Genomic DNA, 23446 nt, shown 5'->3' with positions numbered 1-23446 from the left:
GATGTCCTGAGTAAACTCTTTTCCTGGGATTTGACTAGCTTTTGTTACAGTCACTTAAGGAAATGAATTTTTCAGGTTTACCATCCACGGTGTGACTGTTTTTCTTCATCCCTTACTCCTGCGGCCCTCAGGTACCCTGGCCTATTATCCTGTGACCTAGGGGCCCTTAGACACATTTAAACTGGGTTGGGGGAAGCATAGACAGACAGACACACCGTACTTCATACAATTCTGTCTTTGTATGTGTTCCCCTGGAGGAAAAATCTGGCTTCTTTTCTGAAGATCACCGTTGCCAGATGTTGTACATGAAATTTATGAAGGCCCCTTCCAGGTTCATAGTGTTATGCAGGAAGATTACAGTTTCCTCCCCCCTGCCCATCCCCAGCTGTTGTGACCTTTTAGTAATTAAGCTCCTCTCCTTCAGAATGAGGGGGGAAAAAAAATCCAAAGTCGGAAATGGAGTGAATGTTAATCTGAAGTTCCTGCCTTTCGTGTCTTTGGCAAGTGTTTCTAAAGTAGAAGATGGTAGAGGACAGTCGGTGTTCTGCTCTCACAATGCCATAGCATGTAAGGCTGGTCGCTGGATGCAAAGGGGAGAACACAGTTTAAGGAGAGAAAAACACTTAGTAATATGACTGGGGTCAGTGTTTGCTATTAGTGTTTCATTTGAAATCTAACTAAATTCCACGGGTAGCCAGAAGTTGTGAAGTAGTTCTGTAACTGCTGCAGTTCATTTGCTTGATGACGTTATAGAGTGAACGTTATCTGAGTTACATAAAAGGGGAAGTGTTTGTTGACTTTATGACTTTTCACTTCATAGATCTATTTTCACATTTTTCCTTTGGTACATTTCAACTAGTTTCTAAGAAGTTCAACATCAGCATTTTTGTATATGAGCCTCCAGCTTCCTTTTCCTTCAACCGGCCATTTGGTTTATTATTCATTAAGTTCAGAGCTTTTGTGATGAAAGTGTGCTTTGGCAACATTATTGTATAATTTTCTTGGAATGTGAAATGGGAGCCATGTGTTGAAGTGTTCGTCCGTGAACCCCCATGGTGCTGACAGTCATGATACAGCCTTCCTATTGTAAGGGAGGGTCAGCATCTGGCAGGTAAGTGCCCTGTGGTCTGGGGACATACTGGTTCTGCTTTTGGAGGTGTGTGCTGTTTTTGAACCCATTTCCCACATCCCCAACTCATGATCTAAAGAAAAGCTAAGTGTGCCTTTTCAGGTACTTGGACTTAGCATGGTGTTACATCTGTTCCTCAGCAAAATCATTGTTCACTGGACAACACAAACTGTCACAAACATGCTGCACAAAACTCAATAAAATGCACAGAAATGATACTAAAAACCAGCATCTGGCATGGACCCATAGGGGTGTGGTTCTAAGCTTGGGAAGATACTGCTTCTTGCATGTGTCTTTCAGTGAGCATCTATAGAAGCATAAATGTGTGTGTGTATACACATTGATAGAAAAGTGGTCCTTAAGTAATGGGAAAGGTAAGGGGTATTGATATCTGTGATTTTCTTGGTGAATGACCCATCAGAGCTTGGAAGTAAGAAGCAAATAACAGCTGTTGTCAGCACTTAGAAATAAAGTGACCCCCTTCTAGTTGGTTAAGTAACATTCTTAACCTCCCATAGACAAGCCATTTACTAACTAAAATATCAGCATGGATTAATGGGGATTTCTGGGGTTTGTACTGAAAGCAGGAGGATTTCCATGTGAGGGTCTCCCAGGGCCTCATTAGTTTGGTTTGCTGCTCCCTCGACCCCTGTGTGGTCCTACCCTGAAAGGTGTAACTTATCAGTCTCTCTGGGAATGACTTCTTAGTTGCACCAAAATTCAAACGTGGTAGATGTGAAATGGCTACCTTTGTCAGATCGATGTCACACATCATATGGCTCCTTCTGTTTAATATTCTATAGCCTTGGGCTGTAGAAGGGGAAGAGTCATTTTCAAAAGGGAAAAAGTGGTGAAAGAAAAACCTTTACATTAGCGTCAAGCGTTGGAAAGTGTGAGGATTTTAGGTACCTTTCATGTACTTCAGAACCATTATGTCTTAATTTTATGACATAATTTCCCCCAAAAGAACATAACCTGAGAGAATTGGTAAATTGTAAACATAGTGATCTAGAGAGGGTATTCTAATTCCTGAATTTTTAATGGGTAGAAAGCCATCTGCCTCTCCATATGGAAGTGTTATCCTCTTGTTCATAAAGCCAGCACAGTTAGAAGCCAGAAGCACAGGAGGAGGAAGCCTTCTTGCTCCTTACGGCTTTGCCTTTTATAGAATTAATAAAGCTCTTACTTTATTTAGAGTTCAGATTTCCTATTACTACATCTAAGGTCATGTATGTATTACATCTAAGGCCAAGTATGAGCAACTGAAAAAAACTTAATTGGATAGAATGAACCCCTTAATAAAATGGTGTGTTAATGTGGTAAACTCATTCTTTTAATTTAAAGTATTTTAATTGTGTTTTATTTAGTGAGGCTTAACAAGTGCTAAAAATATTTTCCATCTTTTAAAATGATTCCTCTGAAACCTAATAGCTGGTAGTTCTTCCTCTTAATTAGGATTTTTTTTTTAAGTTTTTCTTTTTTTGTGTGATTTTGTGTGTTTGTTTTGCTTAAGACTTGAGTGACTACTCTGTAGATGACGAGTGCTTAGTGAAGTTGCTGAAGGGATGCTGCCTGAAGAACCTACAGCGGCCCTTGCAGGCAGAGTTGTGTTTCAACCACGTTGTCCAAAGGTAAAAACCAACAAGGAAACCAACCCGAGTACCTGTTGTGGCTTTTGGGGAATTAACTATGAAAAGTGGTACTTTTATCTCCTGCTGCTAACCTTTTACTTGGTGTTGCCAGAAAGTGTTTTCTTTGTTTTTTGAGAACAAAATTATAATCTAAGTGGAACATGGCATTATCATTTCCACTTGATGTTTAAAAGAGATACACAAAAATTAATGGCCAGGCAAAACTGTGGCAGTGGTATACTGAACCTCTGATAACCTTTTTGATGCATGCATTTGTTTTTCCATTAATTTATTCCATGATATTTGAGCACCCATGATTGCCAGAGACTGTGCTGGATCCTAGGGATTCAAAGTTGAGTAAACAGACTTTCTTTTCATCATTGTGATAATAATTTGGCAGGGAAGAAAGTCATGTGATGAACACTATAACTGCTTTCTTTGGCAAAGGGCCGTCCTTTGGTATACGAACGAGGCTTTGTTTGTTTTCCCAGGAGATTTGGTGATGATGTCCTGCTCTGCTACACAGAGAGTTGAGTCACGGTTCTGATACCTGGCCCTCTTCTCTGTATCTGGAGTCACAGATGTAGATACCTACAGGGGACAAACAAGTAGCCTTACCAAGCAATGGCAGGAATAGGAATTGGTGGGCAGTGTGGATCTAGAAGATCATGTGTTCTCTGTAAATAATGCAAATGCCCTTTCTTGCTCTGTTTGATGTAGGCTCAATAGCAATAGTTCTACGGTTTTTTCATGAATGCCTGGAATCTTGATTTTCTATAAAAACCTACTGATTTTCATATATTGGCTTAAATTTTTTGAGAACACTATAGGTGGAATAGGTCACAGACACAGACTGTCCGTTGACACGCTCTGTTCCATATCAGGTGCCTTTCCAGCATGACCATTCACCCCCTTCTTTCTGACAGTGTTTTATCAGGGCATATAGGAGGACTGGTGTCCTCTTAAGAAGGTGCAAGAGACCATGTCTGTTTCCCAAATAAGCAACATAGTATTTTTAGTAAACATGTTAAAGAAACATCCATTCAGTTCTATTTTATTGGTGTTTCTACACAGATCAAAAGGATGACCTGCTTGTGCTATTTATGTGTTCATTGACTCTGTAGTGAATTGCTTCCTCATGTGTTTTATAATTGTGGATTGTGAGCTTGCCTTCAGTGGGGCTTTAGCTTGAGACACCTATGAAGCTACAGTTGAGGAAGAGTCTCTCAAAAGTGATTTTGCTTTTATTTCTGCCAGGTGCCCCAAAAGCCTTTGCTTATCCAGGTGCACATGCATGCTAATTTCATTGCTTAGAGATTCTTGGATCATTTGGGCAATGTAAATTTGAAGTGCAAATTCGTGTGAGGGCAGGCCTGTTATTATTAATTTCCTAAGGAGTATGTTTTTATTCCCCTACCTAGAGTGCAGGCCAAGGAGCAAACTGCCCTTGTCTTCCTCCTATGCCAGTGAGGTTTTTTAAATTAATTATTTATTTTAATTATATTTTTTAATTAATATTTTAATTAATATTTTTTTCTAATTCATCCTTTCTCTGGGGATATAGGGTCTCAGTCCTGGCTCCCTGCTTTATGTGGGTTCAAGGCCTCATCTCCTGCAGGGACATTGAGACACAGAGCTCTGGCTGATTGATACTGACCTTACCTCTGCTTTGGCATCACACTGAGAGTTGTGCTTTGTTTGGTTTCAGCTTGAGAGTTTTTCTTATGTTCTGTGATCTGAGCTATGCATTTGGAAGGGTGTTATTCATATGTTTTTTTTTTTTTTTAGTGCTGCTAGATATTTTGTAGTGAGAGTTTTCATAATATTGCTGAAAACAGAAGTACTGACCATTTCTCTACTGAGATTTTTTAGCATTATAAGACTTAATGATACAAAGGGCATTGGATCTTAGTCAAAAGTCATAGAGTATTTTACTTCTGAATGGAGTCATTTCCTGAATACATAAGTTTAAAATAAGACTGTGTTCTTTCCAGGGTTAATCTTTGAAGATCTGTGTGCTTTCATCTACCAAGAGGCAGTAAACAGTCCTCAGTGCTGGATTTAGATTAAGGGATAAAGTAAATGATTAATATAGTAAAGTGTGTTCTTTATTGCCACAGTTTATTAGATTCTTTGATTATATAATGACAGCTTTTCTCTTATAATAGGCTTAGTGCTACTCCTGATTTCTGAGGAATGGGGAAAATATATATGTTAAAAATGAATGATACATTTTTTGTTCTTAATTGCTTTTCCTTTACTCTTTTAGTGAAAAGCTACTGAAGTATGACCACTACCTAGTGCCATTTACTCTGTTCGAGTTGGCACATTTGTACAAAAGCCAAGGGGAAATTGACAAGGCTATAAAGGTCCTAGAAACTGCAAGGTAAGTGATGATAGCAGCTTTTCCTTGATTGCTATGAAGTCAAAAATATCTATACTATTATAACAACAACAATAATATTATATACTTAAAAGTTAAAATAGTCATGAAAATTTAGTGGTAAGGTTACCTTTGCTAACTTATGCTACTTTATGCTTACGGCTTTTGCTGTAATTATGCTATTTCCAACCTTCTTAATGCCTGGTCCTGTGATGGATGTTGCAGTTTTGGGCATCTGTATGACAGCTTCCTAACCTATTCTCTTCTATATTGGGGGGCAGCAAACTTTTTTTGGGAAGCACCAGATAGTAACTATTTTTGGTTTTACAGTATAAGGCCTCCATTGCAACTACCCAATGGTACAGCCATCTTCTATAGCCATAGAAGACAATGTGTTAATAAATGGGTGTGTCTGGATTTGGCCATAATTTTGCTCAAAATTTGCTGACCCTTCATGTATTCAACATTGTCTCTCATTTCCTTGAAGAGCAACTGAAGTGAGGAAGCCCTTTGAATCTCTCCCTCACTCTCTCTTCTGTCTCCTGTGGTAATTTCAAAGTACTTTATCATTTCTGCTAGAAGATGGCTCTCAGACTTATGATCATGACTCATGTAGTAGGGACAAAAACTCTGTGGTCTGCTTGCCTTGAATGCTTCTTGCAGTGAAGAAATCTACAGTAGCTCATTTGTTTGTTCATTTACTCAAATTCAGCAAATATTCACTGAGCACCTGTTATGTGCCAGACACTAGTAAGGGCTGTAGACAGACAACTGTACATAAGCAGGAAGTGTTTCTGCTTTCTTAGTTGCAGAAAGATTTGAATAAACAAAGAAGAGAAATAGTAGTGATATATGCTTTGCCGAGATTTATAATATGATACAGAGTACTTGGGTGTTACTTTAGAGTCAGTTGATTTTGGAAGGTTTCTTTGAGGAGGTGATATTGTAGTGGAGATTCGCACAACTAAAGCCAGTTCTGACAAGATCAGTCACCAGGAGACTGAGTTAGGAGCATTCCTGGCTAAAGCCATAGCTAGGTAACCTTTAGACTGGGGGGTTGCATCAAAAGGTCAGTATTGATGCTTTTTACTGAAATGGGGAATACTTAGAGAAACAGGTTTTGTGCGGAAAAACATAACTTCCGTTTGGACCATGATATTTTGAGGTACCTATTGTGTACCTAGTGGAGATGGCAGATTGGTAGTTAAACAAACAAGCATGGAATTCAGTGGAAAGGTCAAGGCTGAATGTAGAGATTTCAAAGCCACAAGGACATAGTGATATTTAAAGCTGTGATACTTGATGAGTTCATTTTTCAGGAAAATCAGAGCTGGAGAAAGAGGCCCAGCACAGAGCCTTGGGATATACCATCATTTTAGAGACCAAACAATCAGATTAAGAAGTAGACAGTGAATTAGGAAGACATCCAGGAAAGCCAAGTGAACAAAGTTTTTCAGAAAGAAGAGAGTGGTTGGGTGTGAAGATGGCTGCTGTGAGGTCAAGCAGGGTGAGACTAGAGAAGTGGCTGCTGAATCTGGCAGCATGAAGATCGTCGGTGACCTTGATAAGTGAGGTGAGAAAGTAGAGTCAGCAACTTCAGCCAGCTCTTTCAGGATAAAGCACCGAAGCGGGGAAGCTTCAGGGACATGGTAGAGCCAAGAGAAGCTGCTGCTTTTTTTTAAAGTAAGAGAACAGTCACTTTTAATTTGTGAGAGTGAGAACGATGCATATTTCAACTGACATGTATGTATCTTCAAATCTAGCTATTGGAAAATTAAGGACTATAAATACCATTATTCCAAGTATTCATTCTTTGGACATTGGCCACTAAGACAAACTTATAATGATAAAAATAAAAGACTAGAAACTCACTACTAAAAAGCAAGACCATCAGCAATCAAAAGTCACCACTAACTCAAACCAGAACTGATGGTGCCAACTAAAACAGACTTCCCAGTAACTTCAAGACTGTTAATTGTCTGCAATTTCCCTTATGTAGTAGGAGCTTTACAAAGTTGCCACAATTAGTGACCAAACATTTAGGAAAACACTCAATTATATCCTTTGGTAAACTCCAATAAGATGTTGGTTTAGCTTATGAATAGTAATCCTAATCAAAGTTACCAGTAAGTGGCCACTAGAATGAAGAGCTGTAGAAAGGAATGAATGATTGTAAAGAAAGAAGGTACAGCTCATCCTGGGCCAAGGCGGTGTATGAAGGCAGCATGCCCAAGGAGAAGCCATCCCATTTTGCTGATTCTTCACAATTCTAGCAGAGAGAAGTCGACATGAATCATCTAAGTACAGAAAGCGTTGAACTGATCTGTGGATTTCTGTGGCCCCTTCTGACATTGTCACCCAGTAATTATTGGCCACCCCATTGATTTTTGCCCATGAGAACTAGAGTAATTCTGGTGTCACCAAGTAATCCTGATGTCTTTGTTGTAGTTGTTGTTTCATGAGAGTTTCAAGATAATTTTTTTGGTGGGGGTGGTAGTGATTGATCATGTTCCCCTTGCTTATACGAAGCTGCCTTAAAGTTTCAAGTTTAGAAAAGGTCCACTATTTAGGAAGAGTTCACAAAATTTCTTAAATCCCCTTCATACCTTTTTGCCGGGTTTGTGAATGGCTTGGTAATTAAATAGAACTTGGCTTACCAAAGTATGACTTTTAGATCACCACCAGGAAGCTTCTAGAAATACAGAATATTGCTACCCTCCTCCCCTTGCAGGGCCAGAATCTACATTTTGACAAGATCCACTGTTATGCATATTCAAGTTTGAAAGCAAATAAGGAATGAAGATAAGAGGAAAGGGAGAAAGGTGGTGAAGACTTGGAATACACAGGAATTTTGACTTCACAATTTTATTGTTATTGTCTTTAGAAACAACTACAAAGACTACTCCATGGAGTCCAGGCTACACTTCAGAATTCAGGCAGCCCTTCATCTCTGGAAAAAGCCTTCCTCAGATTGATTAGAACAAGAAGGATGGAATTTCCCCTCAGCACCGGCATGTGCTATAGATTAGACATACTAAAGTGGAAAAGTGATCTTGTGAATGAGAGATGAAAAACTAATTTTATTGTCAATATTTTCTATCAGCTGTGTGGTTTACTGTTGGTCTATATGATTTTTTTTTCCTGTGGAATGTTGTTCAACACTATCTAGAAAATTCTTATATTTTGCGTCTCCAGAAAGAATTTCATATTAGGTTTGACCTGGAGGGTGAAGAAGCCTTTTAAGGGACACACAGGTACAATAAAGTCTAATTAGGTTATTTATTTTTTTAATGTGGAAACTGATGTTTAAGTAGCAAAATGGCTTACAAGATGAGCCAGTTTTAGATTTGGTGGTCAGTTAAACTTAAGAGATACTTTGTTGTCTAGTATTTAAATTTAAAAGGGGAAATAAATCACCTATATTCAAAATAGCTTAACAATAATCTTTTGAAGACTCCTGAAAAAGACAGGCAGTGGGTGTGAATAGGGATGGGATAATGTGTTAGCAGGTTGAAAAGACCTATATCTGGAAAAGATGACAAAATATTGTTTTGGCTTTTTATTCTTCATGTAAGTTAAAAGTGGTGACATTTTTGAGAGACTGTTCTGTTTTTGAATGTATTTAAGTCTATTATAATGACAAAATTAAAAAATTTTGTATTTAAGGGGCAGAAAAAGTTATATTCTAGAAATTATCCTCAACCTTAGAAATGAACGTCGAGGTACATTAGTTATTTTTCTTATAAGAAGCAAAGTAAAGCTTCCTGCTGCTTTAAATGATATGTAAAATATCAATAATTTTTGCACTCTGATGTTGGTGATTAAGATCTAATTTTCTAATCTCTTGAGCACTGTGATGGTTCCTTATAAATACCTGGACTGTGCTTAGTCCTTCAATTGGGAAACACAATTGGCACAGAGCAGAAGAGAGTCCAACTCTATGGCCCTGACTCTGCTACCAGGTAGCAATTGCCAGGGTGTTGCTTTGGGAAGCCCCAGCTCTGTGTATTGGCATAGTTTCCTCATCTGTGCAATAGAAACACAGATGACTTTCAAGGTCTCTTTCAGTTTTATAACTGTGAGTCTGTGTATTCGGTATTTATTTTCAGCAAACATGTTAAAATGTTTAACCCAGATCATTTCCACATAGTGTATATTTTATTTTGCAATCATCACTATCTGCCCTCCTCTTCCCTAGTCCCCAGTATGTATCTGCTACGGTTAAGGGCATGATTGTATCCAGAATGAGGAAAAACAATTCCTGAATTTATGAAACAGGGTTTTGTCCTATTTCTGTATCTATGTTGAAGAATAACTTGTTGTGGATGCCCCTGCAGTTTAACAGAAACAGCCCCAGACTGGGAGTTGGAAGCCCATCTCCTTTAGTTCCTCAACATAGAGTAAGTTGTTCACCCTTTCTGGGACTCAGTTTCCCCAGTGGGGATAGCAACAGAGTGCTTGGTGCTTGAGAGGGCCCAATTAGATCATAGCTTTTTGTAAACTGTGAAAGGCTGTATGAATATGAATTGTAATAATCATTGTTTTTATACACTAATTACAATATCAGCACAGAAGTATGGGGTGAGTCTGTGGTCTCTGATGTAAAATGAAAGAAGCCTGGAAATTTAAAACCTTTAAATTTATTCATGTGTTTGGCTCTGACAATAGCCCAGATTATGAATTTGCTCCTTGCTGTTTATATGAACCTGCACCCAGAAGGTATTGGCCTTGTTTTCTTTAAGGTACTAATTCTTGACTAGGACTGAGGATATTTCCAAAGGAAACTGATTAATGCAACTCAAGTCAGAATCCACCCCTTCAGATAATATAGTGGTAGATCTTAATATGTGGTATTAATAGAAATTATATAACTTTAGGTCCAGACAAAGGAGGAAATAAGATGAACTCTCATTACAGTTAATAGTGGAAAATGTGTTTAATAATTATTTTGTATATAACTTAGGAATATTTATAAATTTCTTAGAGCTTCAGCAGCATTCTTTTAAAGTATAAATACCCATTTTTTTTGTGAGAAGCTGCAAGTCAGAACAAAATTTAGTAAAAAAATTCTCTTTTTGGTATAAAATGAAAACAATTTAAGCTAATAATGGTTATTTCTATTTTATTTTAACTCTGTATTACCAAACAAATACAAAAGAAATTCACATCTTCATTTAAATTTCTTGTTTGTTTTTTTTAAATTCCTATTCTGTTTAGAGTTACTGGTGATATGAATAATCTATCCAATTGATTTTGAAGTGCATATTTATGTTTCCTGCCATATTCAATACTGTGGTGTTAACAATTTCTTGTGACATCAGCTAATAATGCATTTTTGGAGTTAGTGATTCAGTATTCTTTTTGTGAAGAATGAATACTGAAGTGACAATGTTTTATCTGCTGTTTTGAGGGGCATATGTGATGAGGTTGAGCTGCCAATGTGTCTTGACAGTTTGTGTAATTTGTATACTTCTTGTTATAATTGCCTTTTTAAAAAAAATCAAGAGCAAGGATTCTGATTGGTGCTGTAAGAATTGTAGACTCAAGTAGAGGTTATGCTTTGTAGCATGGGTGACAAGGAAGGCATGATTTCAGCTTGACAATGAAAGATTAATGGAAGAATAACTATGTCAGCTTTTATATAGACATATATTTTAATGTTTCTATGCTTCTCCTGGGTATAAGAGGGTCCCAAGTTACCTTGGAAAAAGAAGATTGTTGACTCAGTCCCTTCTATAAATAGGTAGAAATGGTAGGGAGATAAATTCTAGATTAAGCAGTGTCAAAGAAGATTTTTAATCATTGAAACAATTTAATAGTTTAACCCACCTTTTTTGCAAGGGAGTGTGGGTTTAGCAGAGCTGTGTGACTGTCATGCCTGCCTGGCCTGGAACTTGAACTCTGGGTTCACTCTATGAGTCTTTGATCAGGGCTGCAAATCAGGGGGTGTATATATAATGAAAAAAGTTTCCCCCTTCCAAAGAAAAGTGTTTCCTCTCTTGAAGCTACTTTTAGAGGTAATCACACTGTGATTAATATTAACACTTACTTTGAATCATTCCTTTAAATTGAATCTGTTGATGTTTATGGTGGCTTTTCTTCTTTTGGACATTAAAAATAATAATTAAAAAAAGATTTTTGTGGCCAACTGGAGAAATATTTGGAATTAACTCTGATTAATTATCGATATTTTATTTCTGTTATTTTTTCCATAGTTACCCTCTCCATATTTGTAAATCAAATTCAAACATATTTAGGCAAACTGAGTTACTGTAGACTTGAGCGATTGTTTGGATGCCCTGAGATTTCGTGATTCACAGGGCCGGGATGGATCTTGGGAAGTGATCTGCTCCTCCCCATCCTTTAGGCAGTGGTGTTTCCCCTCAGTCCTGCTCTGTCTGGTGCGGCAGCCTCCCGACACACGTGGCTATCCAGCACTTGAAACATGGCTAGCGGCCCGTGTCGGAACGAGGCTGAGTGTCAGGGAGCGTTTGTTTACACATGCTGCAGTGCTTTTTAAAGTAAAGGCCTCCCAGGGTCATAGGGTTTTCCTTGCTGTCTGATAATGATCACCCCGTCACCACAGCTGCACTGTCAGTTTGATTCAGTTATGTATCTGTGAGGTGAGGTGTGCTTCTTTTCTTTCAGGGCCCATAAACTGTCATTTCACTGTGTTTGCTCTGCATATGATCAGGATCATTGGCACACTCGGACTTTATTCCTCCTCCACCTGCCATCCCCACACTGCCAGAGCTCCTTGTGTGCTAGTCTAAGAGACGTTATTTTTAAGATGACACTTTCAATCTGATTTTACAGACATTCCTTGCTTTTTCAGATGCAACAGCACAAACTGTTAGAGTTATAGAGAAGTGACTTTCACCTTAAAGATGTTAGTAGATTTTATGATTAAAATTATTTTCTAAGATTAATGTTATTTAAAAAAATTTGGTGAACCTCTTCAGTCCCTTCCTATTATCAATATTCCAACATTGACTCAGCTAGGTCAAGATTACTGTTTAAAGATTTTTAGATAACTAGTTACCCACTTAGAGAAAGAATTGATAGAGAGTTTATTTAAAGTTACATATTTTATGCTTTTGTTGTCTATTAATATCTTTAATGTGTATGCTCTCTGGTGATATGCATATATATAATTGACATATTTTAAATCTCTTTAGACGTTTCTTGATCAGGTACACAACTAAACAGACAATAGAAAACAGTTTTAATATTAAATAGACAGTGTTTGATACTTTCCTTTCCAAAGGAGTGCAGGATTTTTCTCCAGGTTGTTTCGCCTCCCCTAGACCAATTATTTACATATTTTCTTTTTTATGTATTAGATTGCTTCTTGTGAAACCCTATTCCTGCCTCCCGTTGTTAGTAGTTTTGTCTGTTATACATCTGCTGTTAGATTTAATTGCTTCAGAACGCTGAACTTGAATTGTAATGAAGAGGACACATCAGAATTTCTCATGAGAGAAAATACCTTCTGTGTGGAGCAGTTGCTGTCTGATCTTGATGGTGCTGAGGTCTATTCCAGTCTGTTTATAACTTCATAACTACAGAAGGAAATGATGCAAGGACTATTTTGTGGATTCAGAAGGCTGAGCAGGTTCTTGGCCTGATATATCCCAAAGGGGTATGGGGACCTAGCTTCACAGGAAGCTCAATCCCCTTTCTGTCCAGTTTACGAATGTGTCAGCACAGTGATACTGTAACATGACTTTGCATGGAAAATTCAAAGCAGCAGCCTCCCTCTGCTTAACTAATAAACAATGATTGCGAATGCCTATAGATCGGATATTTAATAGAAAAGCTCAAGGTACTCTAATACCAAGCTTCATTAAGTAAAACCTGTTGCATATTAATATACAATACACCTTTTATGTTAATCCAGTAGTTCTTAGAAACACGTAATTTAAAGGATGAATATTAGGGATGCTGGCATGTTTCAGTGGGAGCTTTTTGTTTTATTGCTACTTAATATTTTCTAGTAAATTGGTTTTAATTATTGGTAGTTTGCTTGGTATCATTTAGAAAAAAACAAATCGTTAGCCAGAAAAATTGGATACAATGAACATGTTTAAGAATATTGCTTATCATTTAAGTTTTAAAGGAATTCCATTATTTGGAAATGCTGGAAGGTCCTTTCTCAATTTGAAGGGATGACATTCCCTGCTTTGAATATCATGCCTATAATTCACTCTTATCTTTATTGGAGCCAAGTGTCCAGGTGGCAATTTGGGGTATAGTAAATGTGTTCAAACATTTTTCATTAATTACTTCACCTTTTTCCTGAAGTGATTTTATTCTTCATAGTAGACAGTTGCTTTCTCTACAAAGATTTGTATTTTAAGAAAATAATTTACATTTACAAGAGAGATTATAGTATATACTCCAATACTCTTAGGCTATTGGTTTAATGGCTTAAGAAAACAGTACCATTGGGTACCTTGATTTGCATAAGGAGAACACATGTGTTTCACTGATATGTGCTGTCCAGAAAAATTACCTGAATTCTCAATAATATGTTGCATTCTCATGTTGTGTTAGGGGAAGATTTTATAACTAAGTAGTTTATTATTTTTATTCCCTTTGCTAACTGTTGACATCCAACCACCTGAATTAATACCAGCTGACTCATTTATATACTAGTGTTTTAAAATATTTATTTGCAAATGTTCATAGAACTCTTGAATTTTTTGATGCAAATTGCTAAATCATATGTAAAGGCAAAATATATATATATATATATTTAATAAGTGAGAAGTATTATTTTATTACTGAAATTTATTTCCAAAGCAAATTTATTTTGTAGGTACATCACTTGGGGAATATTGCTTTGCCTTAAAACAAACAAATAGACCTGTCTTGTGATCTGGTCACCTAAATACCCTTAATATTACCTTGACATAAGTAGGGCGATTTTGAAATTATTTGATAATGTGTATTTTTCACTTTTATTTGCGTTAAACAAAAATAAAGGCCATAGGTTTCGTAAATCAATGTATGGTTTCCTGTGGAATCATCAGTCTACCTGTATATACTTTATAATTCAATGTTTTTTTAGTAAAAATTGACAATATCTTATCTCACACTTTCTCTTCTCATTATAATTGAACTTAGTTTCCTATCTTTCCCATTCCCTCACAGTTTTACAGAGCAAAACATTTTTAGAAATTGAAGATGTGTGAGTTGTATGTAAGATGAATGTGTTAGTAGCATCCATCTGCTGATCAAGTAGGCATTGGATCTGGAACCAGAAAGTGAAATAGATTGTAGTTATAAAAGTGTGTTATCAATTTAAGTAGAGAAGAAAGAAGGAAACTGTGAACTTCTGATATTTTTAATATAAAAACTGTTCCCAGTGAGTAATCACTTGCTGATTTTGTTAATGTTATCATCTATGATTTGTAAGCTAATAGTGCTATGTGATCTAAATTTTCAACATGAAGACAACAGTTACTGTAGCCTATTTTTAACATTAAGTCATTTTTGAAAACAGATGTCATGTTAAAAGTTGTATTTTTAAGTGCAAATAAATCATCCCGACTTGAAAGTCAACATGTTTTATTTTTCATTCCTTAATATTACAGAATACTCTGTGTTATCAGATGAATGTACAAGTTGCCAAATATTCTCGGAATTTTATGTTTTCACATTGTTACAACGGGCTTACCCACAGGGTGCAATTGTTATTCAAATAAATCCCTTGATGGGATTACAGTCTTATTCTGGTTGGGCTACACGTGAAAGATGTACGCATTTGTTTTGCTGTTCTTTCATGTGGTGTACATTTGAGTTTTTGTTTCTTGGTAACTTTTTTTTTTAAAACCTTTACAGACACTGGTGAAGGCTCTTCCTTGTGCCACGTTCTTGCCTGAGCATTGGCATGAAGAGGTAAATGGGATAGCAGGGTTGTCTTTAGGGAGGATTAACTTCTCTTTTACCTTTTTATAATCTGTTTACTACTTAAGAGATTTAGACTGGCCACTAATATGTTCAGTTTAAGAGGGAATCTTCAGCATTCAGTGTAATGTGTGGAAAAAAAGATCTCTGGGAATCAGGAGGTCTGTATTTGAGGCTGAACTTGGCTAGGTGGTGGCATGTGATCCCCTTTCCCAGCGACTTAACTTGTCTGAACTTTGCCTAATCCCTCTGAAAAATGGGGACAGCCTCATTATACCTCTTTCACCTCTTGGGAGGATCCAACTAGGTATGCAGGAACCACGCAGGGCCGATTCAGCGTAAAATACTTTCTCCCACTCCCTCCTTTCCCTGGGTGAGTGAGGGTAAGCTAACATTGATTACAAAGCAGGTGTTCTTGCCAGTGACTGGCTTTTCTTGTTGACGTTCCGTAACCCAGGCGCTTCATCTTGTTGCTCTGCTGTCTTCAGTGCACGGCTGCTGATTCACTTTGCTCTTTCGTGTCAAGCTGCTGAAGGGAAAAAAGTGGGAGGGTTGTGTGAGGGAGGTGGAGCAGATCAGCTGTGCACATCCCACTGTCCGCAGCCTGGTCAGCTTGCTTCAAGAATGACAAAAGAGGCAGGAAGAGGAGTCCAGCTGGGCTGAGGAGAGGAGGAGATGGGGTGGCCTGCACTTGGCTTCTTGTCTCTGCCACGCCCCCACTTGGGCTGGATCCCCGTGGTTCTCTTCAGTGTAGCCCATGCTTTCCGGTTTGTCTGTCTTTTGTTCTCTGGCTTAAGGAGCTTAATAGATTTGTAAACGAATGTTTCAACTCTTGGGTTTTAAAAAGTAAAGTTAACTTGTCCTAATTTAAAAAACAAAAACTCGAGGAGGCATATATTAAATGGATAAAGGGTGTCTTGTGACACCCAAGGGCCAGGAATGGGAGAGATCCTCAGTAAGCATTTGAATTTGAAATAAAAAGCTTTTGAGACCGTTTTTTTCTCTGTCTCTCCCGAGTGTCCGCTTCCTTCTCAGCAGGTGAGCCTCTGCTAGTGGTTCACAGACTACGTGACAGAGGGAAGATGTGCACAACAAAGGCGAATTTTCCTCTCATACTCCATCTCTCCTTCAGGCTAGTGAAAGATCTACCCCACATTGTCCACGTACAGGGCCCCGGGGCTGCTGGACTCTACCACCTGGCATAAGAGAGGGGAGAAAGCATGGTGTTAATGGCTCTTAAACATTCCGCCTGGCAGTAACACACATTCATGTTCAAAGCGAATCACAGAGCTTTACCTTACTAACTGGGCAGGAGAGTGTAATCCTATTGTTACCTGCTGAGATGCTGTTTTCCCCAGGATCATGTCTTGGAGGCTCCAGACAAGAGCATGGAGCAACTAGGAAAGTTTTTAATGAGGAGTGAAAAGGAAAGAAAAAAAGACTCCCTCTAAACAGGAGGGGCTCCAAGAGTAGAGGCCACTGGGGCTTTAGTGTCCAGTGTTTAAAAGCCAAAAAGAAGGATGTTTACAGGATTGGCAGGGGCTTGTTACTAGGAAGACGCCTTTGTTTTTCAGGCTGAATTCTCCAGATGCCCAGGATGTAGCCCCTTGTTTACTGCGAGGCCTTGGGCCTGTTTCCCTCCTGCCTACCCCTTACCGAGGCCACAAGTTCTAAGGCTGCCTCTGTCCCACTAACTCCCACCTCACTCTCGTGTGCCTGGAAGGAGAAGTACCAGGAATAGCTGGTAAACAGTACTGATGACTGCCTAGATATTTGGTTCATTCTCCTTTCTGCACACAAATTACACGTACTTGTGCCTGAAGGGAGATAATCTCTGGATCCCATTTACTTGTGATATCTCTGCAACCACCCTGTGGTCTGCTTCAGATCCAGATGTGGCTCTGAATGACCTGGAGACCATGGGCCAAAGTTATTTGCCCTTGACACACAGTTTATGTACTAGTTGACCAGAAGCAGGATAACCACAATAAGCACTCCCACTCTGAAAGTAAAGAGGGAAGCATGAGAAACACACAGCAAACATTGTTCTGTTCCAATTCTAAAACGCCTTATTTGGTGCTCCCTATCTTGCGAATGGAGAGTGTTCCTTGTTTTGGCCGTGATCCCATTTCCTATAGTAGTGGCCTTGTCTGTTGTTCTCCTTGGCATCTGGCTTTACCTGCCAAGAGATTCCTTATTTTCCATTATTTCTTTGGCCACATCTGAGGTGGCTGTCGGGGAAATTGCCCTCCCTAGGAGCTGTGCAACTTTCTCGGCCCTTTCCTACATCATGCTAGGGCCAAAGGATTTTTTTTTTTCGTTGAAGTATTGTTGATACCCAGTCTTATATTGGTTTCAGATGTACAACACAGTATTTCAGCAGTTACCCATATGATTAAATCCTTACCCCCTTTAGTGTGGTTACTATCAGTGTAGAAAGATGTTATAGAATCATTGTCTGTATTCTCTGTACTGTACTCCCATCCCCGTGACCAGCTTCTACTGTCATTACGAATCCTTGTACCCCAGAGGATCATTTTTAAGTCTCACAAAGTTACGTCTTTTTCAGGCACAAGTGGTTCTTTGGCAGTACAGTTCTCCAAAATATTTAGCCTGTTTTTTGTCCATTTGATTCAACTTCCATGTGCCAGATAACCACACCACAGTATTTCTAAGACATCACTTTTATTCCATGTCCAACCTCCCTTGACTTAACTGACTAAGCTTCATATTGGCCGGAATCAATACCAGCTCTGGAATCAATTTCTGCGTTAATCAGAATGGGCTAGGATGTGCTGTAGTTGCAGCCCCCAAGTCTCAGTGTAAGATGGCTTACACTACCATCTGGAACGATAGTCCCTGCCATGGCAAAGGAAAGGAGTTTGGCAGATTGCACACTGGCTTTTTTGTTTTAAACACCTTTCTTGATGTATAATTTAAATACCACAAAATCTACTCCTTTTAAATATACAGGTCTGCATTTAGTAAATGCATACTTTTGTGCAACCATCACCACAGTTGAATTTTAGAACACTTCCATCACCTCAGAAAGGGCTGCCTTGCCTGTTTGCTGTCCATCTCCTCTCAATCCCCTGGCCCCGGGCAAATACCAACCTCTAGTTTGTCTAGTTGTCTCTCTAGTTCTGCTTTAACGCAAAACTCCTAAGTGGAATCACACATGTATGGTCTGTTGCTTCTGGCTTCACTTAGGGTAATTTTTTGAGATTCATCCATGTTTTTGGGTACATTTGTAGCTCATCTCTTTTTATTATTGACTTGTATTCCATTGTATCACTGTATTTTATTATTGAATTATATTCCATTGTATCAATATTTCCCACTTGCCAGTTGGTAGACAATGGATTGTTGGTTTTGGCTTTCATGAATAACAGTGCTGTGGACTTTCACATACTCATCTGTGTGGACGTACGTTTTTGTTTCTCTTGGGTAGATACCTAAGAGTGGAATTCCTGGGTTATAAGTAAATGTATGCTTAACTTTTGAGGAAACTACCTGTCTTCCAAATGGGCTGTACTATTTATGTTCCCACTAGCAATGTTCCCATTTCTCCACATCTTTGTTAATACTTGATGTTGTCAGTCCTACTACAAAATTAATTGTCTGGTATGTGTGAAGTGGGTTTGGGGTTTTGATGCTTGTTGGGTTTTTTTTTTTGAGATATAGTTCATATAACATAAAATTAACTATTAAAAAGTACACAATTCAGTATATTTCTCAGTATTTTTTACTTTGTTATATACCATTGACACTATCAAGTCTGGAGCATTTACATCACTCTGAAAAGAAAACCCGTACCTGTTAGCAGTCAGTTCTGATTCCTTCCTCCTCTCATCCCCGGGAAACTACCAATCTAATTTCTATCTGTATGGATTTACATATTCTGGACATTTCATACAAATGGAATGAAAATAGATGGCCTCTTGTGTCTGGCTTCTTTTATTTAGCATAATGTCTTCATCCATGTTGTAGCATGTAACAGTACTTCATTCCTTTTTATGACTGAATAGAATTCCATTGTATCAATATTCTGTAGTTTCTTTGTGCACTTGCCGAGGGACATTTGCGATGTCCACTTTTGAGCTTTATGAATAATGCTGCTATGAACATCCATGTACAAGTTTTTATGTAAACATATGGTTTTAATTTTCTTAGGTATATACCTAAAGTGGAATTGCTGGGTCATATGGAACTTCTACATTTAACACCGTGAGGAACTGCCTAACTGTTTTTCAAAGTAGCCATGCCATATTACACTCCCATCATCAACATATGAGTGTCCCAGTTTCTACCCGTCCTCACTAACATCTTAACTGATTTTTGATTATACACATCCTAGTAGGGGTGCAGTGGTATCTCATTGCAGCTTTGATTTGCATAAGTGATGTGAGCCCACTTATGGTTTGAAAAGGTTACCCCAGCTGCCATTTTGAAAATACAGTGAGGTGGATAAGAGCAGAAGCTGAGAGACAGGAGGCATTGCAGCAATCCAGACAAGAGGTAATGGTGGCTCCAAGTGGCGTGATGCTGCAGGTCTGGGGCTGGACAACTAGAAGATGAAGTTGCATCAGCAGAGTTGGGGAGAGTGACAGATGGAGCAGGTTTTGGAAGGATGCTCAGAAATCAGTTTTGGACCTAGTAAGCTTGAGATATCAGATGTCTTGATATTGAGGGGGCAGCTGGATAAATGACTCTGGAATTTGGGGAAGAGGTGTGGATTGAGATAAAATATCAGGAGTCCTTGGTATACAGATGGCTTTGGAAGTCATGCAACTGGAGACTTTAAAAAGGAGAGCTTGAAGTACCCATGACATGTCATCAGTAATTATGAATTGGGAGTGAATTATGTGCTCTCTGTTCACACTCTAAGCTGAATTGATCTGTTTGCATTCAGACTGAATAAAATGCAATATAGATGAATAATATTAAAGATGAACTTAAAAATCAGTACTTCCGATGAAACAATTAGGGCTTTTATCTGGCTTTTTGCAGCCTCCCGTATGTCTTAAAGAGGCAGCACTTCATTTGAGCTTTAAAGAGGAAAAAACAGCCAGTATAAAATCTGAAATTTTAATTAAGAAAATTTTACAATGTTAAACAAGAAGCAGCTGTGTGGGGGAAGATTTGTGTGCATTTTTAGTCCCATTTTGAAAGCCTCAAATTGTTTCTGGAGCAGAACCGAGCAAATTGTCACAAATCTTGTTTTCTGAGAAACTGCTTATATCAACATTACAGCATGCTACTGCGACAGCCAGCATGCCAAAAATAACATGAAAAGAAATGACTGCAAATCTATTTAGAATTAAGCCAGTAATTATTATGTTTGTGACCATTTCCAAGAATCGTTCCTACCCAGATATTAAATGGAAAATAAGAAAAGCTCATTTTAGCCCTGAAAATTGCCATTTTTTTCCTTTTCTTTATGTGATAGCTTGTGTTAGTAAATTATTAATAGTTTTAACAAGAGCACTTCTATGTTGAATTTAAAACCAGTCATCTTAATAATATTTTAGAGACTTAATGTTTTTTATTAAAAGGGAAAGGTTTTATCTAGATTTTTAATGTGTCTGAAGTTGTTCATAATCCTAATACTTTTTAAAATCAAGATTAAAAGTATATGATCTTTTGAAATCCTGAGATACCAACTGTTTCCTTATTTCCCTCCATTTTCAAATAAATAAATATTAATTTGGTAAAGCATCTATTTGGCAAACTCTAGGTGAATGTGGAGGTAAGAGTGGTGATAAAGGAGCCAGTGCAGGGATGGAGCTACAGGCGCTTCCTTGTCCATCAAATGGGTTTGCTGAAAAGAGGTGGAATCCTTTATTCCACAATGTAGTTTTTTAAAAATGATTACAACGTAATAATTTTAATACTGTGCTTAGTATGTATAATTATATATGTAACTTACTATACCAAGTATATAACATACTTATTGTACTTAGCATTTCTCACAAGCACTGAGAAATCTACCTCTACTTACTGTCTGTCCACTTTTTCTCCCGCTGTTCCCATCCTTTCACTACAAGTTAGATCCATCGGCAGACCATGTGGATATTTATGGTGCACATTAATCTAAGAGGAAATCTGTATATTTTTACATTTCAGGACCTTGGGGGCTTCTTTTTTCCTAATGCTTGTCAGAGATTTACATATAACTTTCCTGCTGTAAGAGCGGGACACATTCCTTCTCCATGCTGTCTCAACCAGGTGATCTTCCTAAGGCCAGATCCGGCAGTGTTTGACCCCAAAAGGTGACTTACTGATCAGCTGTCAGAACGATGAATGCTTCTTTTTAAAATGGTGGCATGATGTTCCCTGTCAACTAAGCGTGGTTCTTGGAAAGAAATCTTATGTTTGGAGGCATCTGGGAAGGTTCAGCTCACCTGTGGAACAAAGACAGACAGTGTTGCGGTGGTCTTTCAGCCATGTGGCTTCATTCATTTTCAGGGCCAGAAGCCGTCCCCCAGCCATTCGGTGATCTCTGTGTGGAGTACTTATCACAGTGTAGATCAGTGTAGTGGTTCTCAGCTTCCGACATCTGAAATTCTGTAAATTTTTTTTTTTTTTTGGTGAGGGGGTGGTATAGGGGGAGGAGACACTAAGGCCATCTTTAAATATGTTGTTGTCTGAGCAGAAAGTAAGATGGGGAGACCTATGGGGAGGGATGGTATTTCAGATTGGCACACCTCTCTGTGCCTCTAGGATGTCCCCCTCATCTTTCCAGATGAGTTCTGTTTCCCTATGTCACATTAAACACATCAAAAAATAGTAAGTGTCCAAGATTTTAATTAATGAAATCCATGGCTGGATAGTCATTGTTGGGTATATTGTGTAGAATCTGGGGACCAAAGGAGCACAGATTCCCAATAACTGATGTTAAAACCCAGGGTCTTCCATTGGCCATTGAGCAACAAGTCAATGCCAAGTCAGCAGAATTTCTTAGAATCAATTTCCGTGGCTTTGACTAAACAAATGTCAAGCCACAGGGAAGCACAAAGGGTAACAGCTGTTCATTTACCCTTCCAGAGGAACTCTCTTTTTCCATGTTCCGCAGAGTGATTTTGCCATTAACATTTGATGCTCAGTTTTCATTTCTCCTAGAAGTGATCCCCAGAAGTCTTCTAAAATCTTAGGAAGTATACTAGGTAAGATTTCACTGTTTCCTCTCTTACCTGTTTAATCATAAAGTTTATTTCTTGACTTATTTATTTTCCTACTTATTTATTTTCTGATCCTGCAAGAAGGGTCTGTAAAGCTTAGTACAAAGGGAAAAAGTCTCTTGTTTCAAGACTTTCCCTTTCTTTCTCCAGATGGCCTTGAGCAGCCAGCCAGCTACCAACTGTCCTCTCATGACTGCCTTTCATTGGTTCTCCCGTGGAAGTTGTAAGCAATCCCCGACTCTCCTTTTAGCTGATTTGAGCTCTTTGGAGAGCACCTTCCCTTCTTTGTTGGACATGCAACTACAGACGAGACAAACAGCTGGCGCTTGCGCTCAGGCCGGGCTTCCAAGCTGCCTCCTGAAACAGTCAGTGAGGTTTTGCTTCCGTGTGCCATGTTGTGGCTCAGACACTAATTTTGTCAAAGCCCTGAACACAGGATTTTACAGGACTGCAGAAGATTTTGTTAGACCTTGCCCTGGCACTCTTCTTTTTGAAGGTAAGTTGTTCTTCTGGTCTTTACAGGCTATACATGATGAATAAGAAGGAAGTGGGGAACTTCTAGGGCCTTTCATTCTATCCTCAAGTCCCTGGGTGTAGACCTCAACTCGTATCTACTGTAGATAGTTGTTGATTGCAGTGCCTGTTATTTTTGCTGCTGTTAAGCAAATGTGCCCATTCCTTTTCTATCACGTATTTTGTTTTGTTACAACAAGTTGTTCAAATAATGCTGAGTATGAATGAGTAGACACTTATGGAGAAAAGGTTTTTAAGTCATAGGCAATCATGTAGCATCAAAAAAAGGAAAATGGATTTTTACAGGAGAAAAAACAGATACCAAAAATGAAATACTAAGACTAGAGTAGAAAGCCTGCACCTAGGATGTGACGTCCTTTGATTTGAGGAGAGGCCCTCATGAAGCATTTCCTGTCTGTTGCCAAAGAACACAGGTGTCACTTTCTTAGTTCCAAGGCTTCTTTTCCAAGTAGATTTTGCTCTAAGAACTCAGATCATCAGATGTAAGTTATATAAAACAACCGTCCACCTCTACCCCTTGACTAGGTAAAGAAAGGGGGGAATATAAGGAGTTAAGGTTCCAGCCCTCATTGTTCAAGGCCGAGCACTGGCTGTAGAGATCTGTTGGGGGAGAGTGGCTCTCTTGCCACAAATCTCGGAGATGTGTATTGTCAGCCCCACTGCCCAGGACGATAGC

General features: G+C 38.5%; 1 protein-coding gene across 5 annotated transcripts in view; it reads left to right on the top strand.

The window, feature by feature from the left end:
- The window catches only part of TTC39B (tetratricopeptide repeat domain 39B), a 265348-nt gene that overhangs the window by 116283 nt on the left and 125619 nt on the right, over positions 1–23446 (top strand). For 3 of the 5 annotated variants that reach the window (XM_057498701.1, XM_057498700.1, XM_057498702.1), the window contains 2 exons: positions 2643–2760; positions 5030–5146. In XM_057498701.1, coding sequence (XP_057354684.1) covers positions 2643–2760; positions 5030–5146 — 235 coding nt within the window. Of the gene's footprint in view, positions 1–2642; positions 2761–5029; positions 5147–7874; positions 8003–8027; positions 14711–23446 lie in introns of those variants that run through there. The other 2 variants (XM_036926663.2, XM_036926664.2) reach the window with 2 other exon arrangements.

Source organism: Manis pentadactyla, chromosome 3, assembly GCF_030020395.1.
Source record: "Manis pentadactyla isolate mManPen7 chromosome 3, mManPen7.hap1, whole genome shotgun sequence".
Lineage (NCBI taxonomy): Eukaryota > Metazoa > Chordata > Mammalia > Pholidota > Manidae > Manis > Manis pentadactyla.
Note: the sequence above shows the minus strand (reverse complement) of the source record. Positions and strands in the feature narration are given on the sequence as shown.